The 26381-nt window shown below is 40.0% G+C and overlaps 2 protein-coding genes and 1 long non-coding RNA gene across 4 annotated transcripts; 1 reads left to right on the top strand and 2 right to left on the bottom strand.

Annotated features, from left to right (window-relative positions):
- Positions 1–244: 244 nt before the first annotated feature.
- Positions 245–1293, bottom strand: LOC310956232. Of its 2 annotated transcripts, none has more exons than XR_014593467.1 (3): positions 1225–1293; positions 736–832; positions 245–459 (listed from the first exon to the last, which is right to left on the bottom strand). It is a non-coding gene; the product is annotated as an uncharacterized lncRNA (long non-coding RNA). The 2 variants fall into 2 exon arrangements; XR_014593468.1 differs by having other exon boundaries at positions 736–773.
- A 1349-nt stretch (positions 1294–2642) lies between these two features.
- On the top strand, positions 2643–14065 carry ube2b (ubiquitin-conjugating enzyme E2B (RAD6 homolog)). Its single transcript, XM_083927615.1, has 6 exons — positions 2643–2810; positions 8287–8367; positions 9116–9141; positions 11052–11141; positions 11231–11319; positions 12131–14065. The coding sequence occupies exons 1-6, from the start codon at positions 2767–2769 to the stop codon at positions 12257–12259; spliced, it is 459 nt and encodes a 152-aa protein (XP_083783741.1). The 5' UTR covers positions 2643–2766; the 3' UTR covers positions 12260–14065.
- Positions 14066–15264: 1199 nt separating this feature from the next.
- cdkn2aipnl (CDKN2A interacting protein N-terminal like) lies at positions 15265–17226 on the bottom strand (the record flags this gene model as incomplete). The annotated part of the gene is made up of 3 exons (XM_083927349.1): positions 15265–15579; positions 15718–15823; positions 17015–17226. 3 exons carry the CDS (start codon positions 17224–17226, stop codon positions 15571–15573), a joined length of 327 nt encoding a protein of 108 aa, XP_083783475.1. The 3' UTR covers positions 15265–15570.
- Between the last annotated feature and the right edge of the window lie 9155 nt (positions 17227–26381).

Genomic DNA, 26381 nt, shown 5'->3' with positions numbered 1-26381 from the left:
TTGGATTGACAAACTCTCAGCGCATACTTCTCCTAGATATTGTTACTCAAGATGTTTGTTACACTTAAGTGTTAGTGTTGTACTTCTAACAAGTAATTTAAGTAATATCAAAAAATGTAAAGCATAGTAAAATTTTTGACCACACTGTAAAACTGCTGTAAATAAAATTACAATTATTTCTCAAATTCTAGTTCACCAAACATTGTAACTTGCATGTACCAAAACAGAGAAAGACAAAGGAATGCAGGGTCCGAACAAAGTTTTATTCCAACAAAATAATTCTGTCTCTTTTTGCTGAAGCAGCGTCAGCTTAATTTGCCGTTTGGCCAGTTCAGTCTGTTTGACTGCCCTTTCGGTCTCCATTTTGAGGAGCCTCTCATAGGCTTCCTCATCCCCGGCATGCCTCTTCCGTCGCCGTCGCTCTGGCGCTGGCGCTGGCTATGGCTCTCGCCCCCGTGCCTGATGTGGTAGATAGATAAGTTTATTGGTCACATGCAAAGCTAAAACCAAGGTTTAAAAACAGTGTAGTGAAATGCAAAAAAAAACAAGCTCTCACCAATGTTGGAGAGGAATTAGGATGAAGAAATGTTTCTAATTGTGTCACTGACCAATACCATGAAAGTAATGCCATTACAAATTTAAGCAGTTTCAAGCACTTTATTCAAACTCCAATTACTTGAAAGTCTTAAATGTATCAATACAATTAAAGCATTTTCAAGGATTTCCAGCACTCACCCTGTTGTAGCTGAGTGGTCCATGGCTGTGAGTGGACTCTGAAGGTAGAAGGTGTATGAGTATCTTAATCCACAATCCCAAATTGTGTTTATGTAGCCTACACAAAAACATGATATCATCACCAGCATTAGGCTACTGTAGCATTCTGAACCTTCTGAACAAACCTTGTAGTTAATACTCAAACTGTGTTGCGTTGTGTTTTCTAAGCACTGAGCAGGTCTGTACACAATGCAGCCTGCTTATACTGTAAATCTGCCGTGTTGCAAATGACGTGACGCTAATGATAGCCGCTAATGATAGCCCGCTAGCTGCTTAACACACAAGTCAATGGAGCCGCGTTAGCTCCCGTTAGCACGGCCGCGTCTCAATTAGAGATCGCCACGGCCTGCTTTTAATAAGGTGACAATTCAAATAGTTGGCTTGCATGATGTGTTGGTTGCCGTTCGTATGGTATTAAAACCGCTACACAATAGACGACGGTTAACTTACACTTTTGACGTGAAAGTCGGCTCTCTGCTACTCCTTTCATGAAGTAGTCCACCATGTTTCAGATCCCGGAGGCGGAGACTTGAGATTGGGAAATCCGTATCCGGCCAGGTAGGGATGACGGTGATCCACCCTGCCTGTGTTTTGAAATACTCAGATAAAGTCAGCAGGATCACCGTGATCCATGACTGAGAAAAGGAGGATTTCATTATCCGGATTATTCTGATCCAGATTACAAATTTTGAAATACTGGGCCCTGGTGATTAACATTTTGGTATGGTTCTTCTAGGTGACAAAGATTATCCTCTAACAGAATACCTGACCCTGAACCATTGAGTTACAAAATAAGCATCATGAGATTACCTTTCACCATGAAGCATTAGTTTAGGGTGTTCCGATATTAAAATGACTACATATCAAACAACCTCAAGGCTTGAATATATATTTTACATGCCTTCATGTTACACTGAAAAAAAGAACTTGTAGGATTTACTTAATCAAATCCTTGGAACAGTTTGCACTCAATTTTTTTTCAAGTACATTTTCCTGCTGAATATCAAGCACAAGTCACTCAACAATATCATGTGTGATGAACTTGCCTCTAAGCGTAACATTTGTAAAGAAATTAGGTAAATGTTACTTAACTCTGCTCAACTTATAAATTGAATTTGTCTAAATTAATAAAGTAAAGTCTAAAACATTTTCATAGGAAGGTAATTACTGTTAATAAGTATATTTTAGAATTTTTATTTACGTTTTGTATGACTACTAACACACTTGTGTTTTTTTGCACTGCTAAGATGGTTAAGATGAATATTTGCATTGCTGTCAATCAGCACAGGAACGTCTTTTAGTGATTAAAGTAGACATGGGCTTCCAATCTCATATAGTTTTGTCAACAAGCCGTATGTGTCGCGTTAGGACATTTTAATATTACTGGTGAGAAAAATGCAATTTATTGATAAAATATATCTCACAATGCCTGATGGGAGTTTCAGGTTTGTCTTTTTTCTGCTGTATCTCGGTAGTTCTGTTAGGGGGGAATTGTTGAAATACACTGTTCCATGTCTTTCATAAACACAGTGAAGTTTGTTTTTTTGCTTGTGAATTTACATTTGTGAATGTGAAATTTAGCTAACAGTAAAATCAAATTATTAGGAAAAAAGCATCCTCATTTTTACAACTGTGTTCATAACAACCAAATAAAACATTTTTTATATTTATTACTATATTTTTTATAGTTTAAGACAAGGTCTGGGAAAATACAGGCAACTATAAATCTACGAATCTCCTCAGATCATGAGTAAATTCACAATCCTTGATCAAATTGTCCTGACATCGACGTGGTTGGTGACGTCAAAAGGGGGCGGTGCCTCTGGCGACCAGCTCTGTCTGTAAGCAACTGACGTCACCAGAAACAGCTAAGCTTAGCCAGTTGTTTTGGGAGAAGAAGAAGAAAAGGGCTACAAGCGGAAGAAACACCGGATTTTGGTTTCGGACACTATTCGGTTTATGGTCCTTTTTTAAAAATATACATTTTGAATAATGTCGACCCCGGCCAGGAGACGGCTTATGAGAGATTTTAAAAGGTACCGCAACGATTTGGCAGTCGTCCCTTCTGTTTGTGTGTATGTAGCTAGCAGCGTTAGCCGATGAAGCTAGTCTGAAGCTAGCTCAATTAGCTTAGCGTTAGCAGAGAATACCATATTTAAAGCTTGACTGGAGTGAAATTAATTCGTTTGTTTACACGTTTTGTCTCCGCACACGACATCTATAGGATTGACAGAAGAAATACGTGTGTATTTTCAATTCTATTTGACGATATCGGATGAAGACACGTTGGTTTTATGCAGTGTTTTCTACCCAGGGACTAACGTTAAGTCTGTGCATGTTTCCTGGCTGTGTTTGTGTCTGTTAATGTAGGTGCAACATTGGGTAGCTGAGGTTTCCTGAGGTGGCTTAAACCATTTGTCTTCTCGCCTTAACTGACCCTGATGAGAAGCTAAATGTGAACCGATTTAGCCTAATTCCCCCTGCACAGCCTGCAAGACGTGGGTTTAAATGCTGCTGCTTCAGAAAGTCTGGCTAAAAAAACAAGCCAGTCAGCATTATGGTCTAAGGAGCCTCTGGCAGCAACGTGGCTTACAGGTGTTGTACAACCGTGTGTGCTCAGTGGGAGCTCATCTACATTACAATTTCATAAAGCCCAAGCTGTGGTCAAATTGCCATTTGTTTGGTCTGACAGACCACCCAAACCGTGATATTGAGGTTTGTTATCACAAGGCAAAGAAAAACAAATACTTTCGACTGAGGAATGTTTGGCATTTTTGCTTGAAAAATGACTGAAATGATGAACCGATTATCAAAATAGTTACAGATTACTTTGTCTGACAATCGATTAATTTACTTTTCAGCTCCACACGTGAAACTATACATCTGTATGATCTGTGTACTGTGACTGGAGTGCTCAATGTGTTATTACTGATTTATGAAGGTGAATTCAAGGGATTTCTATAAAAAAAATCACTCTTGGCATATTTAGACAATCCCACTATCCTTAAAGTGAAAGTGATTATATTATCTGACTTGTACTGTGACGACTAGAATGTTTTTGTGTGTCCTGGGGAGAAAAACAGCTGGCATGGGTCTGTTTGTAAAACCTGCCATCCCCAATCTGCTGCCTTTGCTCCATATGGCATCCTGCAGTGGAAAAAAGATCCTAAGCTGTTCTTCTAAGAACAGCCTTTGAAGCAGCGGATACGGTGTCCCTGTAACTCTACGCTGCTTTACCAGTCCCCCAGGTGGCAAACTGTAACACAGGCAAAGGAAAACACAATAGCGCGTTCCTGGATCATCATCCATGCCAAGGTTGACTGATTGAACTCAGCCTTGTGTGATATTGCCTAACATCCCTTGTTTGATCTGCAAGTCAGATGAATTGCACACTGTGTGTCTAGAAATTGAGCGTTGTAATTGTTTGAGCAACACTGTGGTGTTATGCTTTTGGCTCAGCACCTTGCATGGGAAATTACACTTTTGTGTTAAAGCACTTTTTTTTTGTTTAAAAACATCAGAATTTCTGCAGATTATATTCAGTAAAGCTGTATTTTAATGAGGATTCAGCATTGTTTAGGGATTTTAGCATGTTTTATCTGCTTTTAGTTTGTTCTTCTGCAACCCCAGATGTTTATCACTGAACTAGACGTCATTGTTGTATAACAGACAAGTTCCTTACAGACCAATAGTGTCTGTATGCCAGTTAGAGAATTAATTGCATGATATTGAGGGTTTCCTTGACTATACTGTTTTGGAAAGAGATTCTACCAGGGCTGCAACTATTAGAGCTGGTTATCGTTCAGAAATGTTCAACACCGATGCCTTGACTTAGATTCTGGTTCCCGAACAATACTTTTTTCCGATTTTTATAAAATCCATTTCAACAAAAATGAATGACAACATTACAAGTCTTTCTTTTAAGTTTATATCTCCTTTACACTTAGTCAACACACACTGTAGTCAAACTTCTTAAAATACAACATAAACACACACATACACACACACACACACACACACACACACAAACACACAAAGGTGAGCCCCGTCTCTGTGTGTAGAGTTTTTCCTGAAGGCCTCTACGGCTTGTATTATTAGACAGCCAATCACCAGCCTTATTAGACATTTGTACATGCATGCTGCATGCTTTTTGGCTCACTGACGCTCATTAGATTTTCTCCTTATGTGTAAAATTTGGTATTGAATGGCGAAAGGCATCTTTCGATACTCGATAATCACGATGGAGGCTATTTGTCTTGGTGATGTCCTCAAATGCCTTGTTCTGAATGATATTCAGTTTAAAACTACAATCCAAAATGAACTTTTTGTCTACCTGCCAATGGCTGCTAAACTGAAAAAATGTACAGCCCAAAATATTTTTCACCCGGTCATAAAACTGCATAAGACACAATGTCATTAAAAACACTGCAGCTCATTGTATTTCTGATCTCTTCCCACCCCCGTATCTGTGAAGTTGAGCTGCAACTGACATTTATTTTCATTATCAATATATCTCTTGTTTATTTTCTTAATTAATCAATGAGTTGTTCTGTTAAGACAAATATATTCAGTTTACTGTCATAGAGGAGCAGAGAAACCAGAAAGTAATACATTTAAAGAGCTAGAAACAGAGAATTATGACTGTTTTCCACCTTAAATGAAAATCCACTACTTTTAATCGTACATCCACTGACATTATTAATTTTATTCACCAAACATAGCTTTTTACTCACATTTGGTGTCAGTTGGGTGCTTATTTTGAATGTTGTTTAGAAGGATATAAAAACAGAATTTTGTTAATAAGTTGCCGCCCAATGAATCAATCATTTCACTGGTACAATCCAGGACGCTCTTGTAAATAACATTTTTAATCTCAATGAGTCTTTTTCCTGTTAAAATAAAGGTTAAAAAGAAATCAACTAATTTTTTCATCTCTTCATCAAAATAAACCATCGCACAGTGCCCCGCAATCTACATTATCCCACACTAGGGCTAGCCAAAATCTTCTATCCAATATAAAGTCTCAATAACAATAGATGTCACAATAAAGGGGGTTTTCTGGTAATTAAATAAATAGTCTAATATTAAATAAACACATGTTTAAGCCTATATTTGTATACTCATTTGTGTTCATTTGATACGTAACAAATGAAAAATACTGAGTATTTCCTCATTTTCTGAAGAAATACACAAAATATATACAGTATATAAACACATCAGCTTTTCTGAAAATTTTGAGATTGTATATGGTTATTATAGATTTAGATGACGTAATTGTGCATCACAAGATCTTGATATATGATTGAATCACAACAACAATCATCAAAAGACGATGTATTATTATTTTGAATTATCACCCAGCCCTTTTTCTGCACAGATTGAGAAAAAATAAAAATATATTGGCTCAAGATCGTTGGCTACTTCCTTTAATCTGCCGTCTGCAGATTGGTCGGTAATCCCCAGTTTCCAAGTAACATGAACTAACCGTCTAGTAGTGGAGTGGAGTGGAGCAGCCCTCCACCAGCGGAGAGCTCAGGCAGATTACAGTAAATGAGGTTAATTGCAGTGGGTCTGTCTGCAGCTTGGGACTTAGACACGGATCTACATTCACACACAGACACACAAATCAGCCTACCTTGTTTTATAGCTGTAAGCTCTTATTAAACCAGCTTTTATACCAGGAGTGAGAGGCCTGAATCATCTGTGGTGATTCCGGACCCGGCCTACATGCATTGGCAGTCTGAAGCCAGGCCTTTGATGTGACACAATAGTGTAGGCATAGTGGACGCTGATTATCATTAGCTGACAAAGTAAATTGTAGTCTATGTATTTTAAGTACTCGGGCTCATTTCAATGCACTGCCTTTATTTGTTTTGCAGGATTGTTTTATAGCCTTCAGATCAATAGTTGAACAAATCTAAAGGAAACATAATTTATAATGTTGACCTGTGACATCTGTGTGTGTTGATTTGTTGCCGTCTTTGTTGCTATGCAGTTGTTGCTGTGAGGTCTTCGTTTGAGTAGTGCACTCCACAGAGATCACTTGTCAGTCACACGGCTCTGGGTAGTTTTATTTTTGCAGCTGAAGCTTTTGGTTATCTGATGAATCACTTGGGCTGTAAAATGGCAAACAAATAAAGGCAAATACCCTCGTCAAAATTGTCTATTTTCAGTGTCAGCTTTTCAGTACATTTTAAACTGTAGCAAGTATGAGTCAGAAAATGTATCACCAACTATTTTGAACATCGATTGACTGTTACTGGCCTTTTTATGCGAAAAGGCCCAAATGTTGCCGGTTCTCAGATGTGATTCTCTGCTTTTGTCTGTTTTAGGTTTTATACCACTGGGTTTTGGACTCCTCATACAACTATTTTTAAGAATTCACCTAGTTTTCACCTTTTTCTGACAGATAATTAGAGTTAGTATTTAACAGATTAGTTGACAAACATAATCAGCAAATAAATCAACAATAGTATAAATAATTCTTGGTTGCAGCCCTGAATTAGTGAAACCGACATGTTAGCATCATATTAGCATAAATCAGCTATAAACAGTCTTTGACTTATTTTCTGCATATCAATCAGCCAAACGTTTCATCGTTGTTCCTTTGGATTTCACATTATTGGAGTTTGAGTATCTCTAGGTGGCATTATTCCTCTCTCTGTCCTGATAACTACCCAGTGCCTCTGTTTATTCCAAACACACAGGCGTTACTGCTGCTGCTGTTGCTGCAGCTGCAAATGTTAAAACGCATAATCTCCTCTGCACCAGATTGTTTTTCCTGGGGAAAAAAACACAGATGCCAGAGCTTTCATGAACGGGGCTCCAGTCTGGCCATCAGTGTTTAATGTCAGTGATGGCGGGTAACAAAACAAACATTCATTGATATTAAAACACCAGGATGCCTCTCTTTTCTCTCAGGGTTTGTATTTGTGCCTGTGGCATATCCAGATAGCCAGATCATGACAATTATAGCCAACGGTCATTCCGGATGAAGGTCAACACGGTTGTTAAAGCTCTTGGGGCTTTGATGCTCGGGCCATGGTACAGTAGTTCTTCAGATGAGCATTAATGATACAGCTTATGTCAACTGACATGTGACAGAAGGGTGGGCAGTTGATCTTGCAAGCCTGTCTGTCTTCTGAAGTCATGTTGACACAGCAGTTTGTGTATTGACTGATAATTATCCTGCAGTCAAGGTGGCAATTAAAATCTTCACGCTCTGTTGCTCTTCTTTCTCCACTGTCTGTTGTTTTTCCTTCTCTTTCGATCCTCATTTTATTCTGTCTTTTGTTTTTTCTGTTTGACACTTTTCGCTCTCATCACTACATTACAATTTTCTGTCTCCCTTTTTCCTTCTCTTTTCCTGCCTTTCCTTTTGTTTGTGTCTTTTATTGTCTCTGTTTGGCTGGCTGTCCCTCTTCACTTTCTCTGTCTTTGTCTTACAACGTCTCTTTCTCCATGTCCGTCTTCCTGCCTGATTTTTTTCCCTATCTTCTCTGTCTTACCCAGACTTCAAGAAGATCCTCCCACCGGTGTGAGTGGAGCACCATCAGAGAACAACATCATGCTTTGGAACGCAGTTATTTTTGGGTGAGTCATGCTCTAAATCCCACTCCACCCTGCTGTCTTTACTGTGCCGCTGTGATTGTGATGCACACATTCCCCCAACCCAGCCACCCCCTTTTCATTCTCATTCTTCTACTTTGAAAAACAGAATAGTTCTGGTTGTGGCACTTAACAATCTGGAAAATCGGCATGTAGACCCACAGTTTTGGGTTGGTCTTTATCAATAGTTCTTTCCTTTCTCCTTTGAGCCCTCAACTCCAGCCTGTTCTTCCATTGAACACTCACTGTGTCTTTCTAAAGAGTTGTGATATTTCTGGGTACACACTTTGAATTAGAATTTAAAGCAGAACGACTCCTGAAAAAGCAAAAAGAAACCTACTTGTGTAGTATGAAATTCAAATGTTGAAGAAAAGGAAAAAAACATCAAGAGTGCAGGCTTATCACATGCAATACAAGAAAGTAATTGAAAAGTCAACATGGTGCAACAACAAACTAGAGCAACTTGGGTTTAAAATAGAACTCAGAGGACTAATAGTTCCTCACCCAATACAAAGTCATAGGGGAAGCTGCCAGAAATGTGAAACAGCTGGCGTCTTTACACAGACTGTGAATGTGAAGAGCTGAGTAAATAAAGGTGTCTGTGCAGATCAAGTCCATGAAGGATAGATGGTAATGCTTATGTTTTTCTACAAGCCAAGGCCTTATTGGTAGCATTGGTGATTTGTGGAATTTAGAAATAATTGTATTTCTCTTATCTCTTTGCCTTCCGCAGGCCTGTGGGAACACCGTTTGAAGATGGTAAGTTCTCCATTTTGATTCATATTGTCTATAAAGTGCAGGCTCAGTGAGAGTGTGTTTATCCAAAGCTCTGGATTTGATTTAACCTCCTCCTGCGCTATTTTTATTGTGCAGGTGCATTATTTAGTCCATATTTTACCTCGCAGAACACAGAAGTTGCTGGTCTACCACTGCCTCAACGAGTTAGATTGTTTGTTTTTAAAATATCGCGGTCACGGTTGCGTCAGCAGTAGACCAGCAACTCCCCTGTTCTGCACGGTCAAGTCCCAGGTTTTTGTCAATAGAGTCTGGTGACTTGGACGAGATCGATCTATCTCACAGCTACAATTTCCCCTGTGTAGACTCAAACAGGGCTGTTGACAGTAAGGTGAAGTGGTGATAATATTCTAAATACAGCAAACACCTTTTAAACATTTTTTTAGGTGGCTAAAATACATTTTACCTCTGCCCACATCCCCTCACCGCAGGCGGGCCGACCGCCATTTATAGTCTATGTTCTGTAGTAACAGAGCCAATAAAGGAGCTAAATATGCTAGTGTACGTTATCTGACGCAGGTCGTCCTCCCATCCCAGTAGTAAAAGGCATCTGACATTATCCTGTTTGAGGTGTAACAGGTGGTGTTCCCATATGCTGTGTTTCCCAGTCGCTCTATGAAAGAGGACTAGCGCACCATGGAAAACTCTGGCTCGCCCCTCATCACCGAAAGTGTCATGGGGGCTAGGGATAAGTTGGATTTAAAAAAAAGCAGATCTAAAATCAGATTTTCAAGGCTGACTAAATGAAAGAATGGCAAAAGAAAATCCACTGTGTTTGTTAAGTTGTCAAAAGTATCAATACTTGGATACATTTTTGACACCACATTTAAATCGATACAATCTCCGTTAAGTATACATTTGATGGTATTGAAAGTACTGAAGCTATTTTAAAGGAAAGATAACATAGCACAGGGGTAGGCGATTCCGGTCCTGGAGAGCCACTGTCCTGCATGTTTTAGGTTTCTCTCTGCTCTAACACACCTGATTTTAATGATTTGCTCATTATCAAGCAGCTGATGCTTGTCACAGTTTGATTGTTGTTAGACTCAGGTGTGTTAGGGTAGGGAGAAACTTAAAACATGCAGGACAGTGGCTCTCCAGGAACGGAATTGCCCACCCCTGACATAGCATAACTTACTAGTATGCAGCTAACATTAGCTTACCAGAAACCTGCGGCTGCACTTTTTGAGACACCAGATTCAGAGATGACAGAGAAACAACAGACCTGTTAAATCCTCCCGCTTCCCTGAAGTCACCGAAGCAACATTTTTGCCTTCCTCGAGTTATGTAAACAAACAACAAACGGTAAAGAGACCTTATTGGCATGTGTTCAGTGACTTACTCTCTACCATAACTGTGTGCAGGAAGTTTATTTTTAAAGAATCCTATTTTGTGTGCCAATTACTCTTACTTTCTTTTGGATGTGGTATCAAAGGAGGTATCATTTTTTTGTACTTTATTGTTCCAAAGTTTGAAATTGTGGTATCGTGCAACCTTAACATAAAGTTGAAGAGACACGCACGCGCTTATGCACATACACACACTTTTTAGCCTGTAATTATGTCTTAAGTCAAGCAAGACAAGCGCTGACTCAGGGTTTATTGTTTTCTCTCTTTAGCCTTCTCCCTTCATTATTCTCCTTTTTAGCCTGCAGAGCCGACATCTCTGCATCAGTGAAGGATTAGCTTTCCTTTCCAGTCGAGACGGCTGTATTTTTAGTAACGTAATTGTTTCTCCCGCTTTTTCTGACCTCCTCGATCCTTTAAATCTGTGTTTTCCTCACAAAATGACTTGTGTGTGCCCCTCTCACACGCTCTCCCTCTCTCTCTCTCTCTCTGTCTCTCCTCGTCCTCTCCCCACATGTCTCTCTGCAGGAACGTTTAAGCTGCTGATAGAGTTTTCAGAGGAGTACCCAAACAAGCCTCCAACGGTTCGGTTTGTCTCCAGAATGTTTCACCCAAATGGTAAGCAGTGCAGCTACCCTAACGCACTCACACATTCACTGATTCAAACCATGGATTTGCTTGAACATGTTGCCTCTCTTGTTTACCAGTTTACGCAGATGGCAGTATATGTTTAGACATCCTTCAGAACCGCTGGAGCCCCACATACGATGTGTCGTCCATACTCACCTCCATCCAGGTCGGTTTTACTGCCTTTACAAAAAGCGCGTTTGCAATGAGCATTAAGCCATTTGGCATCTGTCACAATTACCTTTTTTAGTAATTTCCACTGCACTTGCTTTCAGTTCATGCCATCTATGAATGCATGGACCTGACTGAAATACATGGATGTTATTTTAAGCAACTGAAATACTTGTGAACAAAGTATCAAAGTATTTTCTAATAGTTCACTGTAGAGTTGTAGAATAAATGGTTGGTGGATGATACTTGCATTTGTATATTTACTTATCTTATTTCAGTGGATATTAAATGAGCAAATCAAATGTTTATGTTTGGTACCCAAGGGAAGGAAACAAGTTGAGTGAGAGATCATAATAAATGTGAAATAATATCGTTGAAAAGTGTCTACATAAAGCTGGGGCTTAGCGATATGGCCAAAATCTTTTCCCCTGATAATTCAATAAATAAATAGTCTATATGAAATACCCCGTGCTAAAGCATATTTTTGTATACTCCTGTCTAAATTAAATATTTGATTTAATGCAAAATCAACATAACCGCAAGTATCAGAATGTAAAGCAACATCCAAATCCAGTCCAGCTGCTAGTTTTTCGGCATTGCAATAGAAAAGGTATAGAAATAAATATACAACATGGACAGTATATCCTCCTATTACCCACCACTACATAAAGCGATATGTCCGCATACACTGTGCTGTTCACATTCTTCAATTGTCCACCCCCTTCAGAGAATCTGTCCTGTTTATTCAGTGTTGATAAGACGGAGGACATGTGGGTTTTTTTTCATCCCTTTTGACCTTTCTTCCTCAGTCGTTGCTGGATGAGCCAAACCCCAACAGCCCGGCCAACAGTCAGGCCGCGCAGCTCTATCAGGAAAACAAGAGGGAGTACGAGAAGAGGGTGACGGCCATCGTGGAGCAGAGCTGGGTGGATGTCTGAGCTCCTCTCGCTCTCTGCTCTCCTTCTCTCCACCACCACCCCCTCTTCATCATCCCAGTACTTCAGTCTTTCATTTTTACCTCATCGAGAGAGAAAAAAAGCAACTATATCGGAAGAACTCAAGTGCCACCCTGAAAAAAGGAAAAAAAAAATACATCCAGAGAACAACCAAACCAGAATGGACATTAACTCGCTTGCCAACACATTTGAAGAAAAGGAGGGAGGGGAAATCAATCTTATATTTGTGTTTCTTGTCCTTGATTTTACTTTTTTTTTTTTATTGCATGATGTGAAATAAGTTATTGCTAACATAATTTGTAATATATCTTTGTTGTTTGGCTGGATTGATGCTGTTAGTGTTTAAGTTTTATCTTTCTTTTTTTTTCCTTTGGAAGTTTTCCCCCTTTTTTTTTGTAATGTCTGCTGGTGTGCACACAACTTGGCTGTTTGGTAAGGGCAGGTTGATGACCTAATCAGCACGTTTTGTGGAATAACAGAAAACGCCTTTTAGAGTTGGTATCCTTATTCTCTCTAAGTCAGCCACAGATGCAGCTAAAAAAAAAAAGAACAATCCCTGATCTCTTCAAACATATCTCTGTTATTTTAAGAGACACCGGAGGTTTTGGGCTCACAGACGTCACAGCCTGCAGCAGTGCCAAGGCTCCCTTGCACTGATGAAGCACGACTCCCTGGCTAGGCAGTGTTGAGCTTTTTATTCTAATCATTTCTGCTCCAAGGTAGGAGAGGATGTTCGAGAAGGAGTGTTAGGAGAGAGTAGATATTAGCACCGGGATGGGACAGGATATACTTGGATTGTGGATCCCAAAGTGAAGAACGGGGTTAGTTTAATCTTGGCCATCACGGAAATACTGTGTTCATCACAATCAACATTTCATTGTCCTTATGTCAGTCCTTCCGCTGTCGTCTTTTGTCCCAGTGTCTTACTTTGTTGAATTTTATCAAAATTGTATGCAGATCACAGGAGCCCCTGAGCTTAGGAGTTCAACAGGGCTTGTACTTTTCTTGAATGGTGGTGCTATATCATTTTTATCATGGTGCATCTATGGGTGACGGGGCTCGGACGACAGCGGTAGCAGAGTAAAAAGCTGTGAAGTTACAGGCAACTGTATTCGGCGAGAACATGGTGAAATGAACATGATTGACTTCGACAATATCTTCTATTCTGCTCATTTTCTATCCGTACACATTTATCAGTGTATTTTGGAAAACAGAAAATAAATGCAGAGCTAGAGTTGAACTGTTCTCAACTCCCTCTCCTGACAGCTCGTCTTCGGTTTTGCGCCTACGCGTCTTTTCAGTTTCGAATGCTTTGTTGCCTGTGACGTGTGTCAGCGTGAGTGAAGAGTCTGCGCTTTGGATCCTTCTCTTAAAATGACACGGCTGACACATAAATGAGCAGACAAGCAGAAGATAAAAGCAATGCACTCGATTGCATTGTCTTATTTCGCTCTAAACGAAAACAGTTCAGAGGATTGACAGAGCAAACTGCTGCAGGGTGGACCGCGCTCACTCGCACGCAGTTTGAATCCTGCTTCAACAGTGTGACAACTGTTTGCCCAAAGGCTCAAGTTGTTTCCGTGCCTGCGTTTGTCTCTTTATTTTATTTGTATGTGATACCCCATTAAAAGACCACCAGAGTATAAAGTCATGACTATACCCTACCCGACTCCAGTAAATAATCCACGGGAGACAGTCATCATAAAACAGCGCCACTTCTCTGAGACGGTAAAAGGTCATATTGTGGCTAGCCACTTATTTCACTTAAAAAGCAGAAGGGATATGTTATAAAGATTTTGTGAATTAAACAAAAAAATGTATACTTATAACAATATGCTGTATAAACATAATAAAACACATTTTTCAGAGTTTGAGACCGGTTCTGTGGTCATTCTTCTTGCAGTGATTACATTTGACTTAACCCATATAGCCCATATCTGACCAGGTTTTGTGCAGCTTTTTAATAGAAAAATTCAAGCACTTTCAAGGTACCTAAACCAAAAGTGTTCAGACTCTTGAAGCCTTTATCATTACATTTAAAGTAATGTAACTGCAAAAAGCTAAGTTTATATATTTCATTTATAGCCTTACCACGGCAATCAATTTACATTATCATTAACACCTGTTCAGATTAACTTTGTATATTTGATGATGCTTTAACTCATTTTCATATTCTATCACCTTAGATGTGCTTGTTTCTACTATTCTGCTTTATTAACTGCCATGACATATGAGTCATATTCACATTACTATAGATATTATTATAGTTACTGTTACTTTTTGGCTGCTTGCATCTCTGGAAGTGTATCTGTCTCCCTGTCTTTGTCTCTCCTTCTCTTCCTCCCCAACCGGATTAGACAGATGTCCGTCCTCCACAGAGCTGGGTCTGTCTGACGTTCCTGCTTGTTATAGGGAAGGTTTTTGTTGCCACCGTACTCTATGGGGGAATTGCTGGGTCTATGCCTACTCTGTAAAGTGTCCTGAGATAACTTTTGTTATGATTTCGGCACTATAAACAAAATTGAATTAATGCTTGCTAGTTTCCAGAGTAAGGGCTCAACAGAGGACTCATCTAGCTGTGAATGACAAGTGAACACAAGAAAAGAACGTTGTCCTCACATTAACATGTACATGGCATTTTACTATGGTATTCAGTTTGCTTTTGTGGTTGAAACTGAGTAAAGGAAAGAATTCTGCTTGTCAGCAATTGTTCAGACCTATATACTGTATATGAGATACTGTTAAAGCCAGCTCTTTATTTTATTACAATTTGCTCTCCGGTCATGATTACAGTCGCTCAGAAGTGGACATTTGTGTTGTGTTTGAGAGCTTTGAGGTCGTGATAACAGAAAAATGTCATAAATTGTTTGTTAATTCACAGAAAATGTAACAGCCCAGAATCATTGTGATCTGACAGAAAGTCATTTATTGTGCCTCAGACAAAGACATGAGGACAACATCCAGAGCCATCTTTCATCTTTATTAAAAACAACAATACAAAAAACAACGAGTACACTTTAAAAAGGAAGTCAGGCAGATGGTGCAATACTGGATGAGCAGTGAAGCTCCCACACTGCAAAAAACACCTTTGCCGTCTCTGTTACTCAGCATGTAATTGTAAAGTCTTTCTGCATTTCATAAAAAAAGATCTCTCATCACATACACAGTAAAGAGTGGAGGATTGTAAAACAATGTAAAATGTGGTCCGACTTGTTACAAGCTGAGCCAGCTGAGACCCATCAGTCTCTAGGCTTGATCCGACGTGACGACAAGGGATCAGACAACTGAGCCGGTCATCGACCCTGTGATGGAAGAGAGAGGAATGAATGAAGTATTTTCTCTGTCAATATACTACGTACAGTGTGTGTGTGTGTGTGTGTGTGTGTGTGTGTGTGTGTGTGTGTGTGTGTGTGTGTGTGTGTGTGTGTGCACAAATGTACCTGTTGCTTCTTCATAATCTCATCTCTCGTCTTGAAGACTGGTGCGTCCTCCACCACGATGCCTTCAGCCATTTCCTTCACTTTCTCCAGGAGCTCCGTGCTGTACCTGCCAGTCAAGAAGAGAAATAGTCTGTTCAGAAATTAAACATCCCCCAATTATTCAGCATTATTCATTCATCTGTGGTTCAGATAGTTCCTAAAAGTGCATAGTTCAGTGAAAAAAAACAGGGAGAATGGAAATATTACCAGAATTTTGGTTACTGATAAATAAAGCTAACTAATTGGCCGAGGGAAAACTAATCTGTAACTGTAATTGGGCAGAAATTACAAAAATGTGTTTCAGGAATTCAAAAACAGTATCCTTATTACATAATTTGTCCACAAGAGAGCACTGACAAGTTTATTTTTCATACAATAACATATACTTTACTTTGGTCCCTATCATTTAAATACACAAATTTACAAGCGGCTGAAATGTGTTTCCTCAGGAGGGGGTCTGGAGTCTCCCTTAGAGAGAGGGGGGAGAAGTTCAGCATCCGTGAAGAACTCGTAGAGCCGCTGCTCCTTAGCGTTGAAAGGAGCCAGTTGAGGTGGTTCAGGATCATATAGTAAGGATGCCCCTCGGCGCCTCCCTAAGGAGGTGTTCCAGGCACGTTCAGCTGGGAGGAGGCCTCGGGGAAGACCCAGGACCAGGTGGAGAGATTAGATCTCCACACTGGCCTGGGAACGCCTCGGGATCCCCCAGTTAGAGCTGGTTAATGGGTCCCCTGCTAAAGCTGCTGCCCCCGAGACCCGACCCCGGATAAGAGGCTGAAGATGAGATGAGATGTTGGACTAATAGATTTTTTCTCCATCGGCTTTAATACAATGATTGTGCAAATTATTGCAGGTGTGTGTGCAGCCTTAGGTCAACCTGCAATAGGCTCTTGATGCAATATGTATCAGAAAATGTGCCAATAAGTCTGTGTTTGACTTCTAAACTTTTCAATATCAGTAGGCGCGTCACAAACCCAGACCTCAACTAACGTCGGGCCTGTGTGTGATGGTTTCAGGACACAGGGGGCAGCACTGAGCCTACTGGGAGTTCAGAACGCGACGAAGAAGAAGAAGAAGAAGAAGAAGAAGAAGAAGAAGAAGAAGAAGAAGAAGAAGAGAATGAATCACAAACACACAAACAACACACAAAGGTGAGTTATGTGGCTGTGAAGCGGTTTCACCAACACCAACACCTGTCTGACCAGGTCGCGTTTGCACCACACCGGCGTGGCGGCCATGAGAACCCACTGTGTTTACGCACCGGCAGCCCATGAAGACGTTGTTGGCCCAGACCATGGACAGGGCGAGCAGGTGGTCCATGTGCGGGTCCTCGTAGTCGTTTATGTTCCGCAGGATGAACTCCCTCCTGGCCTGCCAGTGTTTCTCACTCTCCCAGTAGCCTCGGTACGTTTCCACCTGGTCCGCCAGAGCTCTGTTTTGTTGAATGAAATCCTCCACGTCCATGTTAGCCATCTTGCTTGTTTCTGAGGATAAGTCAACAAAGGCAACTTCCGGTCTGCGAAAGCGGGTCCCGGAAGTTGTTTTTGTTTTTTCCAGCTCGGCTTGTTTCAAACAGCGCCACACCGCGGTGGCGTTTGGAGCTGCAACTGGCCTGAAAGACCTGCACAGGGGCTTCTGATGGTTGTTGGTATGGAGAACTGAACATGACTTAATTCCCAATAAATAAATGCATAAATAATGTATAAATTAACAAATACAGGGATAAATAAATAGATGCATGGATAAATGTACAGATGAATAAATAAAATAGAGAAAAATGAATAAATAAATGCATAAATAAATGTATAAATCAACAAATACAGGGAAAAATAAATAGATGCATTGATAAATGTATAGATGAATAAATAAAATAGTGAAAACATGCATAAATAAATGTATAAATTAACAAATACAGGGAAAAATAAATAGATGCATTGATAAATGTATAGATGAATAAATAAAATAGTGAAAACATGCATAAATAAATGTATAAATTAACAAATACAGGGATAGATAAATAGATGCATGGATAAATGTATAGATGAATAAATAAAATAGTGAAAAAATGCAAAAATAAATGTGTTAATAAATGCATAAATAAATGCATAAATGAACAAATACCAGGATTAATAAATAGATGCATGGGTAAATGTATTGATGTATAAATAAACAAGTGAAAAACTGCATAAATAAATGCGTATGGTTCGCTTGTTGTCTGTCCAGCAAAACACTGCACACAAAAAATCAACATATTTTTCTGTAAATGCTGTTTTTATTAATAATTTAATGAATGCTACACATTTATTTCTAAATTTGTGTTTATCTACACTTATTAATGTCTGTATTTTGGTCCATATGTTAAGTCCCATCAATTCGTGCAAGTTCATTCATTTATTTCAGCATTTATTTATTCATTTATAATTTAGCTTTTTATCTATTTCTTTTGTATCTCTTTGTATTTTTAAAGTGACAAAAAAGGTATTTTATTCTGTTCTGTTCTGGTTGATCCAGGCTGCACAGGTACACAGCAATTGAGTATTGCAAACATAAAGCTTACTATTAACAACACAACAAGAGCATTTGCAAAAGTTTGACAATACCTATTTAGGTTTTAAATGATCTATCTAACCAAACCAAACCCTACAGATTTCTTTAAAACCAAATCTGCAATCGATTAGTCCTATGGTATGATAAAGAGTGTCATCACATTTAATAGATCATAGCATGACAGCCTCCTTCTGTAAAGGACTAATGACCAAATTACCTGTAAGCTATTTCTGCATTCATGTATCGTGCATTGTTATACAAACAATAAAATAATATATATGTAAAGTGTCAAAATGTTGAAATAACTAAAAACATTACAAAAAACAGCAATAAAATATATGCAGTAAATTTCTTTTTTATAAAGATAAATATGTTAAGGTGCCGTTGGCTAACTGCTGACTCTAGGTAGGTACTCTAACAGCTTTAGGCTTCCCAGGCTTCTTCCTCCCCCCTACGGCTCGATCTGTCTGGGTTTCTTGCTTTGCCAGAAGATCTAAAATTCACAAAGCAGGTAGTGTGGTGTTGAAACGTCTGCTGCATACACACACCCACACACACACACACACACACACACACACACACACACACACACACACACTTTCATTTTTCTGCCTTCTTCTCACTTGAGCAACATCTCTCTCTCACTCTCTCTGCACTTGACCTGCCTGCCAAGAATATGATCAGAGAGAAACACTGGACTTTTAACCTTCAGCCATATGTAAAGAGGCTTATGGACAGTCGTTCAGGCTCACAGATATGCACAAGTACACACACACACACACACACACACACACACACACACACACACACACACAGCAGAGGGGGATTTGGGGCTTGTTTTGACATGAAGTCATTGATATGCAGAGGGATTCCAGAGAAAGGCAACATGAAGTCAGACAGACATTCAGACAGACAGACCAGCTCACTGCTCTGTGGCTGGTCTAGTTTCCATTGCACAGAAAATAGAGATGTTAAGGTATAATATGTAACATTTTGGCATTAAAATGTCATAAAAACCACTAGACTTCTGTGGAGTTGTGTACTTGCAGTATCCCAAATGTTTTCAACAATGTTCAAACCCAGAGAAATCCATCATATTGGTCAAGGTAATGGCTCAATACCCTTGCATCCAGTCGCCGGACAATGACTTCATATCCCAGAAGCTGCATAAATTGGCATTTTTGCAATACACTATTTGGATCTTTCTTTCTAAAAAAAGGGGGGGAAGCATTGAAGAAACAGATTGTTAAGGTGTAACTGCTTTACTCAGTGTCTTTAGCAGTTTTCAAATCACCTGGTTGTTTGTTTTGAAGAGGAGGGAATTTCTGTGGATAATTTGTGAACACCTCCTACACAAGAAGCTGACTGCAGTGACTTTTGTGGTGGGGAAGACAACAGCTTCCCTGAACCCACGCTACTTTGTCACCAAGCTGTGTCTTTTGGTATAATTTTGATTGGATTGGACTGGATTTATACTGTGCCTTTCTCAGTGCTCAGGACGCTTTTCCGTGTCCAGGTTCCATTCATCCACACAGACATGGTGGTGGTAAACTATGATAGTAGTCACAGCTGCCCTGGGGCAGACTGGCGGAAGCGTGGCTGCTAATCAGCGTCTAGGACCCCTCCGACCACCTCCTCAAACATACAGCAGTCATACACATTCACACGAGGCAAGCTGGGTGAAGTGTCTTGCCCAAGGACACAAAAACTATGACACAAGTAGGGCATTACATATTGTTAGTTGAACTGTAAAGCTGTCGTGGTAACAGCCGGAAACGTTCTACATCTAACCTTAAACCTAAGGCTACATCCACTCTACATATTTGTTTAAATCTTTATACGTTTATGTCTGGCGTCTGCACTACTTCAGCGTTTCTGAACCCTAAAACAAAACAATTTGGAAACACTGTTGAGCCAGATTTAGTTCAAAGACACTACTTGCCTAACCCTAACTCTAAAAGTCTTTTAACCAATTGGGGACACAGCTTTTGTCATCAAGTTGTCCCCAATTAACTGGTCTTTAGTATGAAATGTGTCTCCAAAGGTCGTCTAAGTCAGAAACACGCACACTTAGATGCAGTGGCGGATTAAGGTGATCAGGGGCCCCTAGACTACTGTTTGTGTGGGGCCCCCCACATTATTAATCATGCTTTATCAGAAAAAAGAACTATAACACTTTTTCTGTAGTAGATCTTGGTCTTGGGCTTCTGTGCTCTGTTATCACATTTCCTTTCTGACATTTTGTCGCTGTACTTTCTAGTAACAGTGAGTGACGCATCATTTGACAACAAAACCGACCGTATGAACCCGGCCACATGATGGCAGTTGACTGGGTAAATGTGTCCCATATATGTATCCAATCAGCAACTCATTTAAAAAAAAAAAAAATGTTTTTTAGGTCCCAAATAGGAGGCCTGTTTTTTCCCCCAGTGTAGTAAATTACAAAAAATTAAAAAGTCTGTCCAATCCGGGGCCCCTGCACACCTGGGGCCCCCAGGCTGCAGCCTAGGCCAGCCTGTGCATTAATCCGTCTCTGCTAAGATGCGTCCCATAACCTCCTGCATAAAATGGATTATGTCGCCTGGTTTAAAACAGAAAACAACAGGCTTGCAAACAGTGCATGTTTCCAAAGAACCTCTCGATAAACACCTAAAATCAGTTTCACAGCGGTTGTAAAGGAACTGTGGAGACGCAGCCAAAGAGAAACTCAGCAGGTTGGAACAACAGTTACACAGGCAGAGATGAAATAATGACCGTGCAGATCCAGACAGGAGTTGTTTTGGTTTTTTTAACATGCAACCTGACGAGAACATACTGAAATAGAGAAATATACTGCATTCATTCTCCACACGTCGAAGCCAAAACAGCCAGCTAGGATTAGCTTTTATGCCTTTATGACTTTGGTGCCGTAGATATAAGCATCCAATTTGAACTCATGTTTAAAAGCTACATGTGTTTCAGACAAACTAAGCTGTTGCTTTTGAACTTATTCCACTCTTAAACTTCACCCACGTGTTTCGGCTTGATCCTTTTTCCATGCAGCTCCGAACATTGTAATTCTATTTCCACGCGGTGTCAGTTTACTGTAAGTGGTCACAAAACTTCTTCCCAACAGGCTCCCGAGGCTCTGAATCAAGTGTTTCGCTAACACACCACTGAGAGGAGAGACACGAACAAACTCAGTTACCGCAGGAACATGATGCTGTCTGAATCTTCCCTCTGCACACAACCTGTGTACTGAACAACACTCTATTTCTCATGTGCTAGCTACACACATACAGTATGTACATAAATGAAGACACACATTAATTCTGTAACCTTTTGTTTTATTTAACTAACATTAATACTAAATTCCAGATCGAAGCTTCCCGCCATAAGCGTGGCCCCTAAAATGCGCTCTTCTCAGACCTTCTTTCCTAAAAAGACAATAAGACACACAAGTAAGCACACATAAGACCATGCTTTCACCTCCTCTCAAATTCCCCCTGAAAAACCACCGGTGGCCCTCCTGAGTGTGTTATATTTTGGGCAGCTTCCAAGTCATACAAGTCGCCGCTTTATTGAGTGAACTAACCCATTAAGTTTATGACCACACTCTCACTCAGCCTGAAATACACACTGATGCTGAAATAATACACTGCGTTCCAGCCAGCTCTAGCAGGCAGCCGTTCTTGATGAGTCACCTAATGTATGCTTACTCAGGAGAAAACTATAATTGGGAAACACACAGACAACAGGTAGCCCTTTCAGCCCGAGTCCTGGGGGGAGGCCAGCGAGAAAGGATTAACCCACTCTGTAAAGTGTCCGTGGATATCAAGGTTTACTGAGAGGAAAATAGAAGAGGCAGGAAAGAAGGTTGTTATTCATTGTAAACCTGTTCAGGGGTATGGGACATAATGAGGTGTGTATATCAGAGAGTACAGAGTCAACTTTCAATAAACTCCTCCAAAAGCTGACACACAGATGGTTCTTTTTTGTTTATGTTCTGTTTTTCTAGCATTTTTTTTATTCTGTTAGCGTATTTGCTGATTTCATTCATTTCATTTCATGTTTATTTGACAGGGACAGAAGCTACCACAGAGACACTTGAAACAATGTGCAGCATCACATCACATTTACAGCTATGGCTAATTTCCATTGCCCATCCCTATAAGGTGCACCTTAACCTTAGAGGTCCCATGATGTAATAAGTAAGATTTCCACATCTTTTTTTAATACATAAAAACTGTGAACGTGTCAAATCTATACATGAAATGCACACAGTATTTCTCCAGACACTGTACCTTTAAACGAGCCATCAGGACTTCTGTATACCATATATACTGTGCGCAGAAAGGGGGTCTACAGCGCTGTTACAGTCATTCCCCGGCTGCAATGACAGTACAGAGAGCACCGAAAGCGCAGATCCAGAAGATCCAGAAGATCCAGAAACGCGGTAATATCAGAGCAGGCAGGACTTCTCCGGGAGGGCGGCTTAAAGAGAACGCTAAAATGGTGTGTTTCAGACAGGGGGTAAATACAGGTATATTCAGACACAGCATGGGGAAAAGAAGTGTTTTTGAACATTAAAGCATGTTAACAAGTTCTAGTAGAAACAAAGAATACAAGTATGAACTTGAAAATGAGCATAATATGGGACCTTTAACCAGGTAGTTATTTTCACCAAAACCATGATATTTCTCTAACCCTTATAAAGTCATCTTTGTGCCGAGGCGTAACTTAACCTCAACGGAATCATGCTTCAGCGTGACAACATATAAAAGTGGTATTATTATCACTGTAAAAATGCATTACATCATACTTCCTGTTCTGTATGTTCCGGTATTTCTGTTTATATTATTTCCTGTGTGCACCCACTCTCATGCCACATGATCCTTTTATAACAAGCTGCTTCTTGATTCCACTGAAATGAGCTAAGCTTCACATGAAATAGATAACATCTCATAGTTTTCAATGTGTTTTTTTTTTATTATTATTGTTTCATGCACTCTTCCTCATTCTGTGAGTGTTGGTTATGTGTGACATGTCAATGTTCAGAGACTTCTTGTTAAATAAAGGTCAGAAAATAAACTTTCATATATATTTAGCATCATTTTACATGAGATAAATCCTATAATGTTAAATTATGACCACACACTACAGCTATTTTAGTTGTGAGTACGAGTATACACAGGGTAAAGGACCACCAACCACTAAACAGGAAGAGCGTCTTGGAAACTTGTTGGGAAATACACAGTAGTCTAGAGCAGGACTATCAGAATTAGGCTGCACTTGACCTTGCATTAACTTTAGCTTCTCATAGAGGAAGGATGCTTAAACTTTTAGGTTTGGGACCCAAGTGATAAATGTGGCCTGTCACCCTGGGACCCAGACTAATTAAAACTAGTGCTCGTGACATGTAGGGATGCTGGAGCAGTAGGGCCTGCCAGCTATTTCAGGTCCCTGAATCCTGCCCCATTGTTTAAAACATGAACATATATACCCATCTACTGGCCTAATTGATGTTGACATGGATATTGGGGCCATGACACAGTGCGTGCATCTCCTCAGTACACACCACCACACAGCTGCCTCTAAATGAATACTGTCATCTCTGTATTCACATATTGATCTTATTTCCTGGAACGTGTGGTTATGAAAATCAAATGCAACCTATGTCATGGAAAAAATGCGTAATGCCGGCTCATGCTGCGTGTGTGTGTGTGTGTGTGTGTGTGTATGCGTGTTGTTGTTGTTAGTGTCGCGGTGGGAGAGTGATTGTGATTGATATTACCAGCAAGTTACACTGACAAGAGTTTATGTCCCGTGAAAAACAAGAAAAGGAAAGAGATGAAAATGTTTGGAATTAATTAACTTGACTGTGGTACTTCAAAACCAAATCGACTCCAAAGTCCCAAGGTGATTAAGGGAAATCAACGTGATGGGAATCACACATTTGGTAGGGCTATTTGTCCTCTTTGGGCTTTTTGGCACAACTGTGTTACTGCCACTATATGGCTCAAATATGAGGAGCAGACAAGCATTGAAAAGTCATGTTCGTGTGATGGTATTTTCAGTTTCACCAAGGTACATGACATGCTACACATAATGCACCATGACACCGTCACAGAGGTACTCACATCCATTTGCAGCACAATTCATTTGTTGTGGTCATTTACATGCTACGAAAAACACTACAGATACGGTTCTGTACAATTAAAACGGACTTGACGATTGACAACTGTGGTAGTGTGGGAATCGTGCACAAATACAAGCTTTTTTCACAGAAGACATTGTGACATGTCCCAGTAGGAAAATGAAAAGTGTAAATAACAAGTTTAATGATGTCTGAATTCAATTTTGAAACTGACTCACTGCAGCGTGATGGAGAAACACTTTCCAGTATAGTGCAGTCCAGTTCAACACCCCTGCAAACCGCAACTTATAAACAGTAATACACAAAAAAGGTGTCTTCTATATCGCAATTTATGGTGTTTTGAACAAGGCAGAATGTTTTTGGTCTGGTGTTATTTATGCTTTTGTTCTGTGTTATCTCATAAATACAGTCCATTTACTGTTAAGACCGGCAGCAACTGACTCATCAGTTAGTAATCCTGATTGAAATTGATAGATGTGGCACCTTTCACCGTGTATCAAAAGGAATCGCAAATGCTCTGCAGCTGTAAAACTACTCTGTGACCCAGATCTGGGTGGATCTGCTTCATAAATAAACAGCGTGTGCAATCAGCAGTAAATTTCATTACCTCACCGAAACGACCATGATGAGGGTCACAGGTTCCCCGGGGGACGCTGCCTACCTGTGTTGTGTGTAGGAGGAGGAGGAGGAGGAGGAGGAGGGGAGGACAAACTGGGGGATGCTGTTGTTGAATTTGAATGTGTGCCATAGAAATCCCTCCTCTGTGTCCTTCACCGCCTCATTTCACTTTGGGCATAACAGCATCACACCCTCTTTTCCTCTTCCTCTCTCTCTCTCTCTCTCTCTCTGCACTTTCTGAGTGACACCTGATACAGCTGATACAAGCATTTGTGCACCTGCATCCTTTGCCTTTGCACGAATGGCTTTGTGTAAGTGCATGTGTGTGTGTGTGTGTGTGTGTTGCAGGTCCGTGTGTTTGATACAGAATCGTCCCATTTGCTCATCCGAATGACCTTAATTCTTGTCTGCTTCCTGGCTCTGTAACAATGTGTATTATTGGCCAAACGTTGGTGCGAAGACGAATCACAACAGCTGAGATGATCTGCTGAGTTAAAAGCTGCACATACTTTACAGGGAGTTTTCTTTGGAGATAAAGATGGATTTGTTCGCGTCTCTGCGGACACCAGACTTCAGAGAAAGTAAGAGAAAATGTATTCCTGCTTGATAACAGACAGAGGACAGTGATCCAGAGACAGCGGATGGCAGTAGATTACGCATTGATCAAACACCCTCCCCCCTCTTTTAAATATAGATTTTAGGCAAAATGTGAAGGAAGGTAATTTATTTGCCTACCGTTCCCTTTGGTTCACTGTGCAAATCAATCAATGCTGGAGAGATATGATCACTTACAGTAAGGTCCAGCTACAGGCCGTCACTCTGAACTGGAGCTGTGGCTGCCAGTTACTTTGACAGCAGTTGTTGGAGGTGCTGAGATAAGGCACAACCTTTAAAAACAGGTGGAAGTATTGAAATTTAAATAGAAAAGGGGCTACGAAGTCTAAGGTGAGGATTAGATTGATTTCTAACACAATTATTCCAACACAAAGCAGTCCAGACACGTTAGTTATAGTTTAAAGTAACAAAAAAACATCATTTTTAGATCTTAGGTTGACATATCAGAATCAGAATCAGAAAACCTTTAATGTCCCGCAGACGGGGACATTCTTTTGTCACAGCAGCAACAGAATATTACAAAATAAGGTAAAAAAATAGCAAAAATAAGCAATAAAGTTAAATTTAAAAAGGGAAGAAATAGAAATAGACATATATACATAATCACATGATATAGTGCAGTTGTTCTTGTTTTGTTTGTTTGTTTTTGTAATAATATAAAATGGAGTGAATAAATATGATTGATTAAGACCAAATAGTGCAAAAACAGAAG

This window comes from Echiichthys vipera (genome assembly GCF_963691815.1).
Source record: "Echiichthys vipera genome assembly, chromosome: 14".
NCBI classification, from domain to species: domain Eukaryota; kingdom Metazoa; phylum Chordata; class Actinopteri; order Perciformes; family Trachinidae; genus Echiichthys; species Echiichthys vipera.
This window is presented reverse-complemented; position numbering and strand designations above follow the sequence as displayed.

Excerpts from the sequence above, each read along its gene's own strand:
- ube2b (XM_083927615.1), top strand. The coding sequence starts at position 2,767 with ATGTCGACCCCGGCCAGGAGACGGCTTATGAGAGATTTTAAAAG. Across the intron at positions 8,368-9,115 it reads TGGAACGCAGTTATTTTTGG|GCCTGTGGGAACACCGTTTG; the intron begins GTGAGTCATGCT and ends TGCCTTCCGCAG. Across the intron at positions 11,142-11,230 it reads CAGAATGTTTCACCCAAATG|TTTACGCAGATGGCAGTATA; the intron begins GTAAGCAGTGCA and ends CTTGTTTACCAG.